Source organism: Hyperolius riggenbachi, chromosome 5, assembly GCF_040937935.1.
Source record: "Hyperolius riggenbachi isolate aHypRig1 chromosome 5, aHypRig1.pri, whole genome shotgun sequence".
Classification (NCBI taxonomy): Eukaryota; Metazoa; Chordata; class Amphibia; order Anura; family Hyperoliidae; genus Hyperolius; species Hyperolius riggenbachi.
Genome location: NC_090650.1, coordinates 374,852,075 through 374,871,210, shown reverse-complemented (window position 1 = coordinate 374,871,210; position 19,136 = coordinate 374,852,075). Strand labels below are relative to the sequence as shown.

Sequence of the window (19,136 nt, the reverse complement as noted above, 5' to 3'; positions counted from 1 at the left end):
ATATATGCTATAGCAGCATAGAGGGTGATATAGCGGCTGGGAACGCGGAGAATCACTCGCGTTCCCAGCCTGTCGGCGGCTGTCGCCGAACCCGGAAGTAGCCGCCGGCGGGGACAGGAGGATCGGAGCGAGGCTGCGAGGGCACCATACAGCTTCAGGGGGCTGAGGGATGCCCCAGGTGAGTAAAAATCATTTTTTATTTTTGACTTAAGTTTCCCTTTAAGAGGTTTTTAAAATAAAAACGTGATTTTAAGGAGGCTTCAGTATCTCTTTAAAAAAAAAAAAAAAAAGCTAATTGGAAGGGCTCTTAGGCCTTGTTCACATTATAAATCGCCAGTGCAAGCGCTGAGCGATTTTGTTAGAGCTTTTCTAAACACTTTCAGAGTGATTTATGCTTTGTGTGGCGTTTTTGACGTCAGGAAGCGAACTCTTTGACCTGGAAATGAATAAATACAATGTATTTATACTTATTCATTAAAAGTGCTCAGGGAAATCACTTTTCAAAGCGCTTTTTCAAGTGCTTAGCAATTTCCCTATCCTTTCTATTGAATCGCAAACGCTCTGAAAATGGTGCAGGAACTGCATTTGCGATTGGATAGAAAGCTCATCTCTTATGTGAGAACACTCACATAAGCTACCATCGCACAAGTGCTTTTCTAAATAAAAAAAACAAAAAAATCGCCCATAAAGTGAACAAGCCCTTATGCAGTCTTTACAAGAGAAGCAGAAAACAGCTGGATGAGATAATCTGCTTTTCATTTGCTTTCCAATGCCAGAAAAAAGTTGCTGCCCAATAGGATTCCTGGGCAGGCTGTGCTATCATTTAGCAAGAATCAAGTGGAGCCTGCAAGCTGCACAATGGCCTGTCTACCCAATGCCTCTATCACTGTCAGGCAATCACCGGTTACAGAATAGGGATGTAGTTGTTAATCTTTGTTCTGTGCCTTTGGGAAATGCATTCGGCAATCCAGACGACATTCCTGCATTCTTGTTCCTTCAGCTTCACATAAGCGTAGAAGACTCCGAAGTGGAACTGATTTATAAACGCCAACACGTTCATTTTCACCTTCAAGAAAAACAAATGTAAACCTTGCTTATTAAGACTAACCGCAACATACACGTTGTAAATCATGTACAAGCGCTCCAAATGTTCAGTAGAACACAGTACCTTAAAGTGTACCTGTGATATATACTGTATGACATGAGGTAAATGTGTACATGTAGTACTAATCCTACTTAGTACTACCGGTAGTATTCACTTTCCAACGGGAGGGCAACTGTAGGCTGTCCGAAGGTCCTGGTGAGAACCAGTGGTCTGGAGTAGGGATGGTCAATGAGATGCCAATAATTTCAAGTTGATTAAGCATTATGCTAATTTTGTATGCAAATTTGTGCAGCTTGAACATGAACCAATCAAATCCTACTGAGGTAAAATTTGATTGGTCCATTTTCAAGCTGCATAAAATTGACATACTCAATTTGCATACTGTTGCATAAACTTGACATTAATTTCATCTCATCGACCATCCCTAGTCTGGAGGAGGATGTGGAAGCTTCCTCTACAGAGGTGTCTTAAAGGATACCCAAAGTGACATGATGAGATAGACATGTGTATGTACAGTGCCTAGCACACACATAACTATGCTGTGTTCCTTTTTTTCTTTCTCTGCATGAAATGGTTAAGTATAAGGTATGTAAGTGGCTGACTCAGTCCTCAGACAGGAAGCGACTACAGTGTGACCCTCACTGATAACCAATTCCCCTTTTTATCTCTTTCTTGCTCTCAGAAGCCATTTTCTGCTAGGAAAGTGGTTTATAGTTGGAATTTCTTATCAGTGAGGATCACACTGTAGTCACTTCCTGTAGTCACGTCAGTACTGAGTCAGCCACTTACATACCTGATATTTAACTCTTTCAGGCAGAGAAAGAAAAAAAGGAACACAGCATAGTTATTCGTGTGCTAGGCACTGTACATACCCATGTCTATCTCATCATGTCACTTCGGGTATCCTTTAACTTTTCCCGTTGTCAAACTAATAGGTCTTTTTTTTTTTTTTTACCTCTCTATAGGGCCCCCTGTTTTCTTGTAAGATACACACCTAAAGAGATCATAGTAGGTATTGTAATACTCTTCAGTGGTCACAATGTTGTAATGTTGTTTATATGACATGACTGAGTGGCCAGTGAAAGATTACAACTGCGGGGTTCATCACTGTGGATTGCGTTGGTAAATGGTAGCTCTAGACCAGGGATGTCAAACTCAATCACATAAGGGGTCAAAATAAAAAGCGGACTGTACAGAACAGCCTCAAACTGACAATATTTTGAGTGGAACGGAGAGGAAGGCAGTGTGCTGTCATCTGCTGTAAAGAGGAGGAAATGGAGAATCCCAACCTGTGCTGTATACTTTATTGCATGATCGTATTCATAGGAAGCTGGAAGTTACATCTGTAGTGTATGACTTCTAGGCTGGTGGGTAATAGAGGTGGTGGCAGCTCCAAACAGCTGTTTTGTGTAAAAAGGAACGCTTGCAGGTTTCGGAGGTATGGACAGGAATGGCAAAGACTGTGCTTTTATGTGTCATGCAGGCGTGCAAACTGTTGACCTGCCCCCTACCTGTATCCAACCTATCACAACAGGAGATGGACAGAGTGCACATGCACACAAGACAGAAAAATGATGTGAATATACAGTGGTGTGAAAAACTATTTGCCCCCTTCCTGATTTCTTATTCTTTTGCATGTTTGTCACACTTAAATGTTTCTGCTCGTCAAAAACCGTTAACTATTAGTCAAAGATAACATAATTGAACGCAAAATGCAGTTTTAAATGATGGTTTTTATTATTTAGTGAGGAAAAAAAACTCCAAATCTACATGGCCCTGTGTGAAAAAGTGATTGCCCCCCCTGGTTAAAAAATAACTTGAAGGTGGTTTATTACACCTGAGTTCAATTTCTGTAGTCACCCCCAGGCCTGATTACTGCCACACCTGTTTCAATCAAGAAATCACTTAAATAGGAGCTATCTGACACAGAGAAGTAGACCAAAAGCACCTCAAAAGCTAGACATCATGCCAAGATCCAAATAAATTCAGGAACAAATGAGAACAAAAGTACTGTAATTGAAATCGATCAGTCTGGTAAAAGTTATAAAGCCATTTCTAAAGCTTTGGGACTCCAGCGCACCACAGTGAGAGACATTATCTACAAATGGCAAACACATGGAACAGTGATGAACCTTCCCAGAAGTGGCCGGTCGACCAAAATTACCCCAAGAGCGCAGAGAAAACTCATCCGAGAGGCCACAAAAGACCCCAGGACAACATCTAAAGAACTGCAGGCCTCACTTGCCTCAATTAAGGTCAGTGTTCACGACTCCACCATAAGAAAGAGACTGGGCAAAAACGGCCTGCATGGCAGATATCCAAGGCGCAAACCACTTTTAAGCAAAAAGAACATTAAGGCTTGTCTCAATTTTGCTAAAAAAAACAAAACATCTCAATGATTGCCAAGACTTTTGGGAAAATACCTTGTGGACCGATGAGACAAAAGTTGAACTTTTTGGAAGGTGCGTGTCCCGTTACATCTGGCGTAGAAGTAACACAGCATTTCAGCAAAAGAACATCATACCAACAGTAAAATGTGGTGGTAGTGTGATGGTCTGGGGTTGTTTTGCTGCTTCAGGACCTGGAAGGCTTGCTGTGATAGATGGAACCATGAATTCTACTGTCTGCCAAAACATCCTGAAGGAGAATGTCCGGCCATCTGTTCGTCAACTCAAGCTGAAGCGATCTTGGGTGCTGCAGCAGGACAATGACCCAAAACACACCAGCAAATCCACCTCTGAATGGCTGAAGAAAAACAAAATTAAGACTTTGGAGAGGCCTAGTCAAAGTCCTGACCTGAATCCTATTGAGATGTTGTGGCATGAACTTAAAAAGGCGGTTCATGCTAGAAAACCTTAAATAAAGCTGAATTACAACAATTCTGCAAAGATGAGTGGGCCAAAATTCCTCCAGAGCGCTGTAAAAGACTCGTTGCAAGTTATCGCAAACGCTTGATTACAATTATTGCTGCTAAGGGTGGCCCAACCAGTTATTAGGTTCAGGGGGCAATTTCTTTTTCACACAGGGCCATGTAGGTTTTGAGGTTTTTTTCTCACTAAATAATAAAAACATCATTTAAAACTGCATTTTGTGTTCAATTATGTTATCTTTGACTAATAGTTAACGTTTTTTGACGAGCAGAAACATTTAAGAGTGACAAACATGCAAAAGAATAAGAAATCAGGAAGGGGGCAAATAGTTTTTCACACCACTGTACATACACGGACCATAGCCGATTTTAAAGGCTCTTGCTAATTCAATGCTATGGGGGACTTTTATAAAATCACATTGCTCCATTGAGAACACACACATAGGATAACATCTCATCTCTATGGAAATGCCAGACCCTGCTGGTACAAGTGCCAGGGCATCCTACTATGTTGTAAGAAGAGTGGGGTAAAGGTTTGCAAATTATATGGGTGTTAAAACTTTAAACATAATGTGTAATCGAAAGGTAATTGCTTACCTCTCCAGAAGCCACAGAGTCTGTGTGGCACAGACACCAGTTCAACTGGAAAAAATATTTATCTAAAAAATTGACAACACGTTTTGCGAGTCATGGCCAGCTTCTTCAGGTCAATAAAAAAATGACTTACAAGCATAAGGAGTATTGTGTAGGTGCCTCTATTCTATGTTGTAACTTCCAGTTTACTGTTAGTATGCATACAGCACAGGTTAGGCTCTCCACTTCCTCCTTTACTCAGTACAATCATGCACATTATTAGCTCTCACAAGCCACATAAAATGACAAGGTGAGCTGGATTAGGCCCACAGCTCTTGCGTTGGATACCTGTGCTTTATATGCTGCACAGTGACCTTACATTTTTAGGTTGATTCACTATAACAAATAGTGTGCCTTATCAGAATTAACATATCTTATAGTTAACATGCCTTATCGGAGTTAACACGCCTTATCATAGTTAACACGCCTTATCAGTGTTAACACGCCTTGTCAGAGTAGCATTGCAAGCGCTACAAACTTTTGCCTGCTAATTGGCAATGACTAGAGCTCCACTCGTCCTGCCCTGAGCTCCTGCGGGTCCAATCATTTTAAAGGACATTATCCCTGCACTTTGGCCCAATAGGCTACCTGTGAAGTGACAGGCAGCCTATTGGGCCAATTGAAGAGCGGGGATAATGTCCTTTAAAATGATTGGACCCGCAGGGGATCAGAGGAGGATAAGTGGAGCTCTCGTCATTGCTAATTAGCAGGCATAAGTTCGTAGCGCTCGCTATGCTACTCTGATAAGGCGTGTTAACTATGATAAGGCATGCTATTTGTTATGGTATGACTTTGTGACTTATGGTCAAACCAGAATAAATCCTGCTTATTGCAAAAAGCGGGTGTTCTATAAAGTTATAGTACATTATATAGATAAAAGACAAAACTCTGGGCAGAAACAATACAAGGTGAGGGGGAGAACTGTGTGTATTGGTGCTGTCAGTCCGCATGCTGGCACTTGCCCTTTGCATTTTATGCTGCTTACAGCTGCTGGCTATTGTGTAGAGATCATTCTGAATTCTGCAGCACAGTGAATGGAGACATGTCTGAAAGTAAAAGCTGCAGCACAATGTCTGTCTATACTGGAGTCAGTGGCTGTAAGTGGCTTGGGACAGACATACCTACACTGCTGCCATCATTAGCACTGGCAGAAGGAAGACGGTTACACAATATTACATCTCCTTTTCTTATGCCATACTTCTGATTGGACTTTTTATTTAATATTTGCAGTGTGTGGTATTTCTTACTTCATGCTCAAAGAACTTGTCTTCTAATGTCTTCTCTCCAGCTCCACTTCCAACCCCTTCAAACAATGCTCTGTATTCCTGCAAGAGAACAGCACTGTTATGTCTGCATCACAATTGCATATTGTTCACTAATTATATCACACGTATTGCTGACTGCTGTCAGAGCAATTCACATACTACAACCACACTTGGGTTCAGTGGTAGAGCTACAACCATGGGATCAGACAGTAACATTTTAACAGTACTCACACAGCTAGGCACAATTCTGGAGATATAAAGATACATATGGATATGTACAGTTACTGGCATGTCCAGTCCGGGGGCCAGATGCGGCCCACTGAGCCATTTCTGGTGGCCCCCAAACCTCTACAGTTGTACAGGGGGAAAAAAGAGTTGAACTTACCCAGGGCTTCTAATGGTCCCCTGCAGATGTCCTGTGCTTACGCGAAACTCACCGATGCTCCGGTCCCACCGCCGGTTCACTTCTGGAATTTCCAACTTTAAAGTCAGAAAACCACTGCTCCTGCGTGGCCGTGTCCTCACTCCCGCTGACGTCACCAGGAGCGTACTGCACAGGGGCAGACCGTACTGGGCCTGCGCAATACACTCCTGGTGATGTCAGCGGGACTAAGGGCCCTTTTCCACTAGCAGTCGCTAGCGTTCACGCTGAATGCTAGCGATTGCTGAATCGCAATTACCGGCGATTCCCCGACGTTTGCGGGCGCGATTTTGTTATGCTATGCACTGCATAGCAAAATCGCTGCAAATATCGCTCCGCCGCACGTTCGCGTTCCCGTAAAAAACGAATCGCGGTAGTGGAAATGACCTACCGCGATTCCTATGTTAAATTTTGTTGTGCTATGCACTGCATAGCAAAATCGCTGCAAATATCGCTCCGCCGCACGTTCGCGTTCCCGTAAAAAACGAATCGCGGTAGTGGAAATGACCTACCGCGATTCCTATGTTAAAAAGCAAACCGTAGCGATTGTAAAATCGCTAGCGGTTTGCGTCTTTGCGATTCAGCCAGCTCAAACGCGCTGGTGGAAAAGGGCCCTAAGGGTGCAGTTGCACATGCGCAGTGATTTTCCGTCTTTAAAGTCGGAAATTCCAGAAGTGAACCAGAGGTGGGACCAGAACATCGGTGAGTGACTGCGCGGGCACAGGACATCTGCAGGGGACCATTAAAAGCCCCTAGTAAGTTCAATTCTTCTTCCTCCTACCCCCCTACAGTACTCCTTTAAAAAAAAGCTGACATGGGCTTTATGCATCAGCTTTGTCAATTCACAGCTCTCTTTCACTATATAAGTCAATGAAGAATTAATTAAATCCTCAAAATTGCATGAGATGCACAAACAAAAGTTATCTGTGGAATTGTCTTTGTGAGTGTAACTCTTTGTTTGTACAACTTTTCCTGAGGTGAGGTACACTTTATATGAAAACTTGTAAACTTGTACAGTAGGACTGAATGAGTTTGCGATTGCACTCCTCTTTGTGCACAAGGGTGGCCATACTGCAGTGGAGAGCGTGGCCACAAGAATATATCCGGCATGCTCTTGTCGGATATGTTCAATGTGCGCCAACGATGGGGTCTAGGAGGAGATGGGAAGCACTCGGGACAATTGAGAGGTTTCTCTCTAGGTTTTTTTGGGGGCACATGTACTTTAGGAAACATGCCTCCACCCCACCTCCACTGCACATTGGTGGAACAGAGGTGGAGAAAGTGCCCTGAGTCCGCCTCCTCGGCACCACCATCTCCAACACCCTGAAGTGGAAGGCAAACACTGTCTCCACCCAGAGGAAAGCCCAGCAGAGGCTTTACTTCCTACGCCAACTGAAGAAGTTCAGCATGTCACGGAAACTCCTGGCGAACTTCTATACCGCAACCATCGAATCCGTCCTCTGTTCTTCCATCACTGTCTGGTATGCTGGCTCCACCTCAAACTACAGAAGGTCATCAGGTCAGCGGAAAGGATCATCGGGGACACACTCCCTGCCCTAGACTCCCTCTATAATGCCAGACTACGCTCCAGAGCTCTGAAGATCGCCAAGGATCCCTCCCACCCTGGCCACCAGTTTTTCAATCAGCTCCCCTTGGGGCGGAGGTACCGGTCCATCTCCACAAAGACCACGAGACACAAAAACAGCTTCTTCCCCTCAACTGTAATTTCACTAACCTCCGCACATGCTCTGCCCCTATAGGCCCCCCATGTTGACTTCCTGCCTGCAAACCACATGGCAGATGTATTTGGAAAAGTATTATGTATGTTTTTGAGATGAAGTCTTGTCTACTATGTTCTATGCTCTGTTGTCTCTTATGTTTCTATGCATATGCCCTGTATTTATGTGCCAAGCCCAATTCCGGGCACGACCCAGTCGTGCTTGGCGAAATAAATGCGATTCTGATTCTGAAAGTGCAACCTTCTCTTAAATTCAGTTACAGGGGGGAAAAAAATGTTCGTAAAATTGCTCGTAAGTGCTATAACTGCAGGGGCGGCTCCAGGATTTTTATATTGAGGGTGCTATGCAGGTGCTGGTGGGGTAACCGCCTCCATTTACCTACGGGAAAAATGGGTGTGTCCATGCACTGGAATGTGGGCATGGTAATGGCGGGTGACTGGCAAGGCCAAATGTACACGAACATAGCAGTGGTTTAATTCCCACACAGTGGACAGAAACCGCAAAATGATGGCTGAGGACGCAGGGGAAGAGAAAGCTTCAACGCTGGAGGCGAGTGGAGGGTTGAGTGACTCTCTCACCGGGGTGGCATTCTCCTCTGTCTTCCATGTGCTGGCTGCCCTATACTCAATGGAGGTGCTGTTGGGCAGTTAGGGGATGCTATAACACTGGCAAGCCCCCCTCCCTGAGCCGCCCTGTGTACCTAATGATTCCATAGATTGTTGTAGTACTTATTTTTGCAATGTCACTGCAACAGTTTCTCAAATAGGGAAAACTGTGGTGAAGCTGCCACTCTGCTGAGGTACCTTAAAGGACACCTGAGGTGAAAATAAGCTAATGAAATAAACAATTGTATCTATCCTCCTTCTCCTAAAAATGACTTTTTAAGATATTCCACAGATTTATTTTGTATTTAGATCTACTTTTTTATTGTTTTTGCTCAATGACACCTTCTTTAAAGTATGCCAGAGCTAAAATCTATGAACTATTGACCCCCGTTTAACTCTTTCCTGCTCTCAGAAGCTATTTTCTGCTAGGAAAGTTTTTCATAGTTGGAATTTCTCATCAGTGAGGGTCACGCTGTAGCCATTTCCTGTCTGGACTCAGGACTGAGTCGGCCACTTACATACCTGATATTTAACTCTTTCAGGCAGAGAAAAAAGGAACACAGCATAGTTATTTGTGTGCTAGGCACTTTATAGGCGTACGTTAAAAAAGGGCGCCGGGAAAAAAGGGCGCAGGGTTTTAAAAGATAATCATGAATAACGTTTAAAAAAAATTGTGTTATATTTCGTTTAAAAATAATGTTTTATAAAGTTATAAATCATTAAATAATGTGTATAAAATCAGCAATTTTAAAAACGTTAATCTTCCCTGTTTAAAAATTGAAATTTATTATAACGTTTTATAAAACATTAATAAGAATTTTACTAAAGCTATACCTAACCCTACTCTCACACAGAAACCTCCCTGTACCTATCCCTAACCCCTAGACCCCCCTGTTGGTGCCTAACCCTAAGACCCCCCTGGTGGTGCCTAACCCTAAGACCCCCCTGTTGGTGCCTAACCCTAAGACCCCCCTGTTGGTGCCTAACCCTAAGACCCCCCTGTTGGTGCCTAACCCTAAGACCCCCCTGTTGGTGCCTAACCCTAAGACCCCCCTGTTGGTTCCTAACCCTAAGACCCCCCTGTTGGTGCCTAAACCTAAGACCCCCCTGTTGGTGCCTAAACCTAAGACCCCCCCTGTGATAAGCATTAATAAAGTTTTAAAAAAATATGGTGCGGTTTTTCGTTTAAAAATGAAAAAAAAAAATTGTACGGTTTTTCGTTTAAAAGTAATGTTTTAAAAAATATTGTACTGTTTTTCGTTTAAAAATAATGTTTTAAAAATTATAAATCATTAAATAATGTGTAATCATGAGAAACAGTTATAAAACATTAAAAGTCTCCGGGCGCCGCTTTCAAAACGTTATTTTTCTCCGGCGCCCTTTTTTCCTGTTGGGCGCCGATTTAAACGATATTTATTATGGGAGTGAATGGCGGCGCCCTTTTTGTCCACCTGCCTCATGCGCCCAAATTTCCTGCTTCCCTTTATAGCCACATGTCTATCTCATTATGTCACATGTCACCTCGGGTATCCTTTAAAGTTGGCTCTATTGCGTGGAAATGTACTATATAAAATATATAGTAGCCCTGGAGTGTTTCTGTGTTTATTACTTTACTGTGTTATTTACTTGTATCTGCATGATAGGCCTTAGTGGTGATGTATGGACTTACAGCATAATATTCTGCTATGCTCTTCACTTGCTCATAGTCGTCGGCGCTGGCAAGCAGCCGCAGTCCCTCAGGATAGAGCCGTCCACATGTCGGGTACAAGGTCTCTCTGTCCTCCTTGTTCAGCTCAGTGCCGAATGAATTAATAGTGATGATGAATGCCCGTCTATCTGCCTCAAACTAGAACAGGAAAACAGTGAGACGTCATTATTAACAAACCAACTCTACCATGCCCACTTTATGGCAATCACAGTACAGAAGTGTCCAAGCATAGAATCTGTTAATGTCCAAGCAGATCTGCCAGAGGACTTTGCTGAATCAACTCTAGTGGGTCTGTCTGCTGCCCAAAAACCATCACCCATGCTGAGACTGGTGCAGGGACGCAGATGCTAGAGGATTTTTTTAGAGCCCATTCTCACTGGGGCAATTCCTGCTAATTGCCGAAGCGCTAGCGCTTTCTAAAGCAGTAGCGCAATTCTAAGTATATGGCAGTGATCTCACTGCCACGACTGCTGCCAATCGCGGGCGATTAGTGGCAATCGCAAAATGTGGTCCATGTAACATTTTCCAGTGATTCTGGAGCGGTCACGATACAGTGCTTAAAAATCATCCGGGAATCGTGAGAGTGTACAGTGCTTTTACAGTGCTAATCGCAGTACGATCACCCGCGCAAAACGATAGCGCTAGCTAGTGTGAATGGGCCCTAAAGGTGCGTACACACATGCGACTATAGTAGTTTGAAACGATTGTTCCCCAATCCTTTCAAACGACGATCGTTTGAAAAAAAGCAGCCAACGACCATTAAGTCTAACGACGGACGAGCTAGATCGTTCAAAACTAATGATCTAGCTTGACGGATTTTTCCCAACGACGATCGTTTGCAAAAGTAGTACATCGTTGGAAACGATCGTTCGTACTAGGCTTGACATGCGCATTTCACTATTTCTCCATGAAACTTTTCATTTTTATGCGCAGGCGCAATAGTTACTTTTACCTGATGTAACGTTCCTTCTAATGATCAGATCGTTACACACCTTTTAAAACTAACTTTACTTAGGTCGTTCTTTCATCAATTAAAAGTTCGTTCGTCGTTGACAACGAACGATCGTTGTCGCATGTGTGTACGTAGCTTTAGGCTCTTACTACTGTTTGTACATAGAGTTTCCCCCTCCAGTGAAATCAAGGCAAGGAGGAATTCCAATCTCACCTGTCCCACCAATACACATGAATATTTACTCTGTAAATTGGTGCAGAGCTTCTCAGCACTATATAAATATATAATATAGTCTTTCCTCTATTTGGATATATCACCTAGGGCTAGGAATGGTCAATGAGATGCAAATCATTTCAAATTAATGCAGTATTATGCAAATGTTGTATGTAAATTGATGCAGATTGAAAATGAACCGATCACATCCTGCTGAGCTAAAATTCGATTAGTCCATTTTCAAGCTACATAAATTTACACGCAACATTTGCGTGATTCTGCATCAACCTCAAAATTATTTGCATCTCACTGACCATCCCAACCCAAGGGTGTTTCAGGGTAAGGGCTGGTTCACACTTGGCGATTCTTCAGCCCTTTGCTGATTGCCGGCGATCAGCAAAGCGCTGCTGCTAATGTATCCCAATGGATACATTCACCTTGCAGAGGTTGCGATTTCGATTAATGGCAAACGCACTGCATGTAGCTTTTCGGGGGTGATTGCACTTTGATTGTGATTAAACGGGAATCACAAGCACAAATCGTGCAGAATCTCAAAATTGTGGGCCAGCTGCCCTCCAATGCTGAGTGTGAGCTAAGAGCCACTCTGGAAATTTCTGCTCATCGTATCTTTATTGGTACTATATGAGACTGCAGTTACCTCTTATACCACAAGATGGAGACATCACCTTTATAAGCTGAAATCACCTCTATGGCCTGGTGCACACCAAAAAACGCTAGCAGATCCGCAAAATGCTAGCAGATTTTGAAACGCTTTTTCTTCTTTTTCTGTAGCGTTTCAGCTAGCATTTTGCGGTTTTGGGAAGAGTTTTTGGTGTAGTAGATTTCATGTATTGTTACAGTAAAGCTGTTACTGAACAGCTACTGTAACAAAAAACGCCTGGCAAACTGCTCTGAAGTGCCGTTTTTCAGAGCGGTTTGCGTTTTTCCTATACTTAACATTGAGGCAGAAATGCATCCGCAATCCAAAATCTGCAGCAGCCCGGGAGTATGCGTTTCTGCAAAACGCCTTCCGCTCTAGTGTGCACCAGCCCATTGAAATACATTACCCAAGCGGATCCGCACCCGCAAGCGGATCGCAAACCGCAGCAGAACCGCTCTGGTGTGCACTAGGCCTAAGAGCTGGAACAAGTAGGAAGGGATGCTGAATATTGTGTTATTGGCTGAGGTGCTCGGCTATACTGTAGTAGTTACTCTCTTCTCTGAGAGTGGACAGAAAAACTGAACTCCAGCCTCTGAACCATTGCCGTAGAAATCTTCGTTTGCAACTCAAGTCAGGCCCAGTGCACACCGAGCGGTTTTTGGAGCGATCCGCCGGCCGCATCCGCCTATAAAAACGCTTGTCTAATGTATTGCAATGGGATGGTGCACACCGGCGGTTTGCGGTTTTTGCCAAGCCACAAACGCGCCTCCTGCTGCGCGTTTGCGGTTTTCGGAAGCGTTTCGTCCTCAATGTAAAGTATAGGAAAAACGCAAACCGCTCTGAAAAACGCTAGTTCAGAGCGGTTTGCCAGGCATTTTTGTTACAGTAGCTGTTCAGTAACAGCTTTTACTGTAACAATATGTGTAATCTGCTACACAAAAACGCACGCAAAACCGCTAAGTATGTTTAGAAAACCTCTCTAAACATACCTAGAATCGCTCTGAAATCAGCTCCCAAAACCGCTAGCATATTGCGGATCTGCTAGCGGTTTTGGTGTGCACTGGGCCATAGTCTGCCAAGAGCATGGCAGTACTTTTCTCATACTTTGCTTAGCTAAATCGTCAGAGAGGTATTCTTATACTGTGTGTGGGTCCTGTTTCCGTTTAAAGTGGGCCTGAACTCTTGCACAGGACAGAAGGCAAACAGAGAGAAATGCACCCTGTATGTATTTAGAAAGTTAGCCTGTTGTTTAATTCCCCCTCATCTGTGAGTAATCACAACTGTAATTTGATCTCTTAGCTGTGTCAGCTGGCAGCCTTGGCAGAGCAGCTAATTTGTAAAACGCAAGATGTTAACCTTATGTCTGCTTCCATAGAAGTAGGAAGTAGACACGCTGCAGATTTATTGCAGGCTTTGTATCAGCTGTAACAAAGAAATGCTTTTCTTTAAAAGTTATTATGCTGCTGCTTATTTTTAGAGCAGAGAGGAGGTTCTGAGTTCAGATCCGCTATAAAAAGAAACAAGACATGGTGGCAGATATATCTGTGTGTGTTTGCTGGCAAGGGTGATTGGTTTAGATGACATTGCCTGAGACACCCCTCTCGGCGTGTTGGTACAGTCCTGTATTCTGGAAAATCTATATGCTGAATGGGGATGAGAGGGACATTGTCACAGCATTGGTACAATACGCTGGTTCATGCATGCAAATCTGAAGAAATCCCTCTCTCTGATCTATATAAAACCAACAAGGAAATGTGTTACTTGTGGTTGGCAAAAGAAGGAACTTGACAACTGCCATATGACAAGGAGTCACTTCAAGGATAACTGAAGGGAGACTGCATTGCTATCCCCTATAAAAATGCCAGCTGATGAGTTGTTGTGCTGATTTTTGCTTTCCATAGCTTGATACATTTGGAACAAGCATGCAGCAAATGAAGTCAGGATAGTCAATCTGCAGGCTTGTTCCCAGTCAGCTATTTGTAGAGCTTGAATGACTAAATTCCCAATTGACAAAAAATACTTGACTGTGAATTTACCAAGCAAACAGAATGTCTACTGACAGAGATGTCCAGGATGACATTCCTGCAAGTGCAAATACATCATATATTTGCAAATACACATACAACTATGCATACCCAAAAACATTTAAAGGACCACTCCGGCAAATAAAGTAGACGGTTAAAATCTGAAAACAACCGATACATCTCCTCATGGGGGATTCTCAAGATTTTCTTTGCTTTTTTAAAAGCATTTCCAGAACGGCAGTTGCCAAAATAGTCAGGGCCGGATTTGTACTTCTTACCGCCCAAGGCCGACTATTACCAGCCGCCCCACACACACACCCACCCAATAATTTTTGGGCCGCTGGTGTCCACTATTGCGGCTAGTGCCGAGGTTTTCTTGGCAACGTGAAGTGAATCAATCACGTCACACGGGGGAACTGGTCAATCAAGCAATCTACAGGTGATGGGCGTGGTGGGAGCTGTCCACCACACACACATAGTCAAAAGTGGCTCACAATTAGACATTGGGTGGGGTCAGCAACATGTAAAAGTGAGTCCTGTACCCACTGCTGTCTCCAGGGTAACAGCACTGGCCAATCAATAATTAAGAAATGGGTACTGTGAGAGGCTGCCTTCTGTATTCTGTACTATTTGCTGGTGCTGCCCCTGGTCCTTTAATCCCCCACACCAAGTGCGTGAGACCCAGCCTTCTGTAACTGCCTGCAGCTGCTGCTATGTCATTGGACAAAGTCTGGCTTTTTACTAGTCACACACTGTTCACAAATGTTTGGTTACTGGACTGCAGCTGCCTGTAGCACAGCACAGGCAGATGCCAGCTGGTACTAATAGTGCAGTTATCCTGACCCTTTTCATTTGTTTGGACACTTGCAAATAATGCCCACTGTCTGCAGGCCGCCCCTTGTTTATCTGGTGCCCTAGGCCATGGCCTATGTGGCCTTGCCAGAAATCCGGCCATGAAAATAGTGCACAAGTGAGTAGGGAGGCTGGCTGGTATCTTACTATTTAGGCAGTTAGAACTGCCACTTAGAAAATGCTGTTGAAAATAAAGAAAGGCCCAAGAATCCCCCATGAGGAGATGGACAAGACCAAAACCTGTTGGTTCTGTCAGATTCTAACTGCCTACTGTATTTGCTGGCGTGGACCTTTGAAAAAAAGTTTACTATTCTAATATTTTAAATATAAAAGTTTAAAATTACCAAAGATATATTTTATAAAATATATACCTTAAATAAACCAACTGGTCATTTGGTTTATGTAATGTATAAATTATATACACATTTATGAAAAATACCTTTGTTGGAAATATTCATCTCTTATTACATTTATTTGGGGTGAGAATCATTTTATGTGTATTTTTAGCAGTTTTTTTTTTTTTTGGTACAGTAGACATACCTGTATATTTGACCAATACCAACTCAAATGGCTTTTAAAATGATATTCCTGGGACATTTTGGAAAAGGGTGCAGAAATACCCCTCCCCCCAAATGTAATAATGTGCTCTTTCCCCACCTGCAGGAGATGTTGGCAGTAACAGTATGGCATAGCTCCCAATTGTCCCTCTTTTGGAGGGACAGTCCCTCCATGGGAGCCCAGTCCCTCTGTCCCTCTTTCTTCCTTCTTTGTCCCTCTTTCTAGGTAAATCTGTATATTTCTCTACTAAAAAATGTGTTTGGTTGACTCTAAACTTTATTCCCATCCTTTAAATTGATATATTACTAATTTAAACATGTCAATATAAAGGAAAATGGCAAAAATCTATTAACCCTTCGCACACTCACATGCAAATGTTCAAACAATTGCATTCACAGATTCACTCATCCAGGCACAACTGTTATCCCTACAGCTAAATTAAAAGCCAGGGTTTTAGTTCACAGAAGAATGCATTCTTATGCTTAATCACCTATACTGCGCAGAACTACCCAGGTAAACATAGGTGTCCTAACTCTGGCCCTGTAACATGCATAGTGCAGACATGCAAACACATTCATTGCATCAAACCTATCAATGGATTAGGAGCACACATCCTAACTTCCTCTCCTGGGAAAGACAGTGCATCTTACCAATCGCACAAGGGAGCTAATGTTATGTGTCCATGTGCACCATGCGCATACACCAGCATAAGCTGTCTGCATGCTGACAAACATACAGGGGAAGGGGGGAGTGCACCGAATTGGACCCTAGCCACAGGGGTCAATGATAAGAATAAACATACATATATCCAGGCACATCGCCTCTAGTTAGGACATTAAATAAATTATTATTAGGGAAAGGGAGGTGCTGAAGGGGGTGTGGCTAGAAAACAGCAAAAATCTATTAACCCTTCGCACACTCACATGCAAATGTTCAAACAATTGCATTCACAGATTCACTCATCCAGGCACAACTGTTATCCCTACAGCTAAATTAAAAGCCAGGGTTTTAGTTCACAGAAGAATGCATTCTTATGCTTAATCACCTATACTGCGCAGAAGTACCCAGGTAAACATAGGTGTCCTAACTCTGGCCCTGTAACATGCATAGTGCAGACATGCAAACACATTCATTGCATCAAACCTATCAATGGATTAGGAGCACACATCCTAACTTCCTCTCCTGGGAAAGACAGTGCATCTTACCAATCGCACAAGGGAGCTAATGTTATGTGTCCATGTGCACCATGCGCATACACCAGCATAAGCTGTCTGCATGCTGACAAACATACAGGGGAACCCTGGCTTTTAATTTAGCTGTAGGGATAACAGTTGTGCCTGGATGAGTGAATCTGTGAATGCAATTGTTTGAACATTTGCATGTGAGTGTGCGAAGGGTTAATAGATTTTTGCTGTTTTCTAGCCACACCCCCTTCAGCACCTCCCTTTCCCTAATAATAATTTATTTAATGTCCTAACTAGAGGCGATGTGCCTGGATATATGTATGTTTATTCTTATCATTGACCCCTGTGGCTAGGGTCCAATTCGGTGCACTCCCCCCTTCCCCTGTATGTTTGTCAGCATGCAGACAGCTTATGCTGGTGTATGCGCATGGTGCACATGGACACATAACATTAGCTCCCTTGTGCGATTGGTAAGATGCACTGTCTTTCCCAGGAGAGGAAGTTAGGATGTGTGCTCCTAATCCATTGATAGGTTTGATGCAATGAATGTGTTTGCATGTCTGCACTATGCATGTTACAGGGCCAGAGTTAGGACACCTATGTTTACCTGGGTAGTTCTGCGCAGTATAGGTGATTAAGCATAAGAATGCATTCTTCTGTGAACTAAAACCCTGGCTTTTAATTTAGCTGTAGGGATAACAGTTGTGCCTGGATGAGTGAATCTGTGAATGCAATTGTTTGAACATTTGCATGTGAGTGTGCGAAGGGTTAATAGATTTTTGCTGTTTTCTAGCCACACCCCCTTCAGCACCTCCCTTTCCCTAATAATAATTTATTTAATGTCCTAACTAGAGGCGATGTGCCTGGATATATGTATGTTTATTCTTATCATTGACCCCTGTGGCTAGGGTCCAATTCGGTGCACTCCCCCCTTCCCCTGTATGTTTGTCAGCATGCAGACAGCTTATGCTGGTGTATGCGCATGGTGCACATGGACACATAACATTAGCTCCCTTGTGCGATTGGTAAGATGCACTGTCTTTCCCAGGAGAGGAAGTTAGGATGTGTGCTCCTAATCCATTGATAGGTTTGATGCAATGAATGTGTTTGCATGTCTGCACTATGCATGTTACAGGGCCAGAGTTAGGACACCTATGTTTACCTGGGTACTTCTGCGCAGTATAGGTGACTAAGCATAAGAATGCATTCTTCTGTGAACTAAAACCCTGGCTTTTAATTTAGCTGTAGGGATAACAGTTGTGCCTGGATGAGTGAATCTGTGAATGCAATTGCTTGAACATTTGCATGTGAGTGTGCGAAGGGTTAATAGATTTTTGCTGTTTTCTAGCCACACCCCCTTCAGCACCTCCCTTTCCCTAATAATAATTTATTTAATGTCCTAACTAGAGGCGATGTGCCTGGATATATGTATGTTTATAAAGGAAAATGAACCAGGATAGAAAGGACCACTGTGGTTTGAATTATAAAAAAAAAAATTCTTAAGAAATCTCTATGGCATGCATGACTAAGGGTGTAACCGGGGCGTGATCGGGGGTGTGGCAGGGGCGTGGCTTAAGTGTCCCTCTTTCTCATCTCAAAAAGTTGGGAAATATGGGGGGGGGGGGGGGAGCTTATGGTGCCATATCTATGGTGCCTGGCCTCCCCAGGAAATGTTTGACTTCTTACTTGTTTTCCAGTAAATAAAATAAGCACACTTTTTTTTTCAACGATCTTTCAATGTGTTTCTGTGGCTTCGGTCTCTTTGCTTGGTTGTCATGTGACTGTAGCTCCTGGTGCTGCCTTACAGCTGCCTTACAGCACATACAGTCCTGACGTCACTTATTTATAAAACACACTTACCTCCAGAATTGGACACATGATTTCTTCAGTTGTCCCACCGAGATTTTTGCAAAATTTGTGGAAGGCCTCTAGATAGGACTGAAAATATACAAACAAGGTTTATGTGATTATTTTTTTATATTACTCATTTAGGATTGATTCATTTTTATAAGAATATTTACATCTCAAGTGATATGAAACCCCAGATATACTGAGATATTTATTCTCTGTAGCAATGGTCAATGAGATGCCATGTAATCTTGATTGGACCAGTTACAAGCTGCATACAATTTGCAGTAAATCTAGCTTTGCAGATTTACTGAAAATTGTATGCAGCTTGTAACTGGGCCAATCAAAATCATCGGTTTCACCATAAGGCACTGTAGGCACGTGCCTACAGGTGCCTGATGATGGAAAGGCGGCTCACTCCCCTAGGGCCTCCCTTCTTTCCTATTCAGTTTCCTGAGCAGAGCATAAATAAGAGGTTGCTCACCCAGCCCTCGGCATT

The 19,136-nt window shown here is 43.1% G+C and overlaps 1 protein-coding gene across 2 annotated transcripts in view; it reads right to left on the bottom strand.

Moving 5' to 3' along the window:
- Positions 1-220: 220 nt before the first annotated feature.
- The window catches only part of LOC137517814 (V-type proton ATPase subunit d 2), a 56,864-nt gene continuing 37,948 nt past the window's right edge, over positions 221-19,136 (bottom strand). For both annotated transcript variants that reach the window (XM_068234868.1, XM_068234867.1), the window contains 4 exons: positions 18,650-18,727; positions 10,307-10,483; positions 5,855-5,932; positions 221-1,066 (listed from right to left, as the gene is read on the bottom strand). In XM_068234868.1, the coding sequence (XP_068090969.1) occupies positions 905-1,066; positions 5,855-5,932; positions 10,307-10,483; positions 18,650-18,727 (495 nt within the window). In that variant the 3' untranslated portion in view covers positions 221-904. The remainder of the gene's footprint in view (positions 1,067-5,854; positions 5,933-10,306; positions 10,484-18,649; positions 18,728-19,136) is intronic.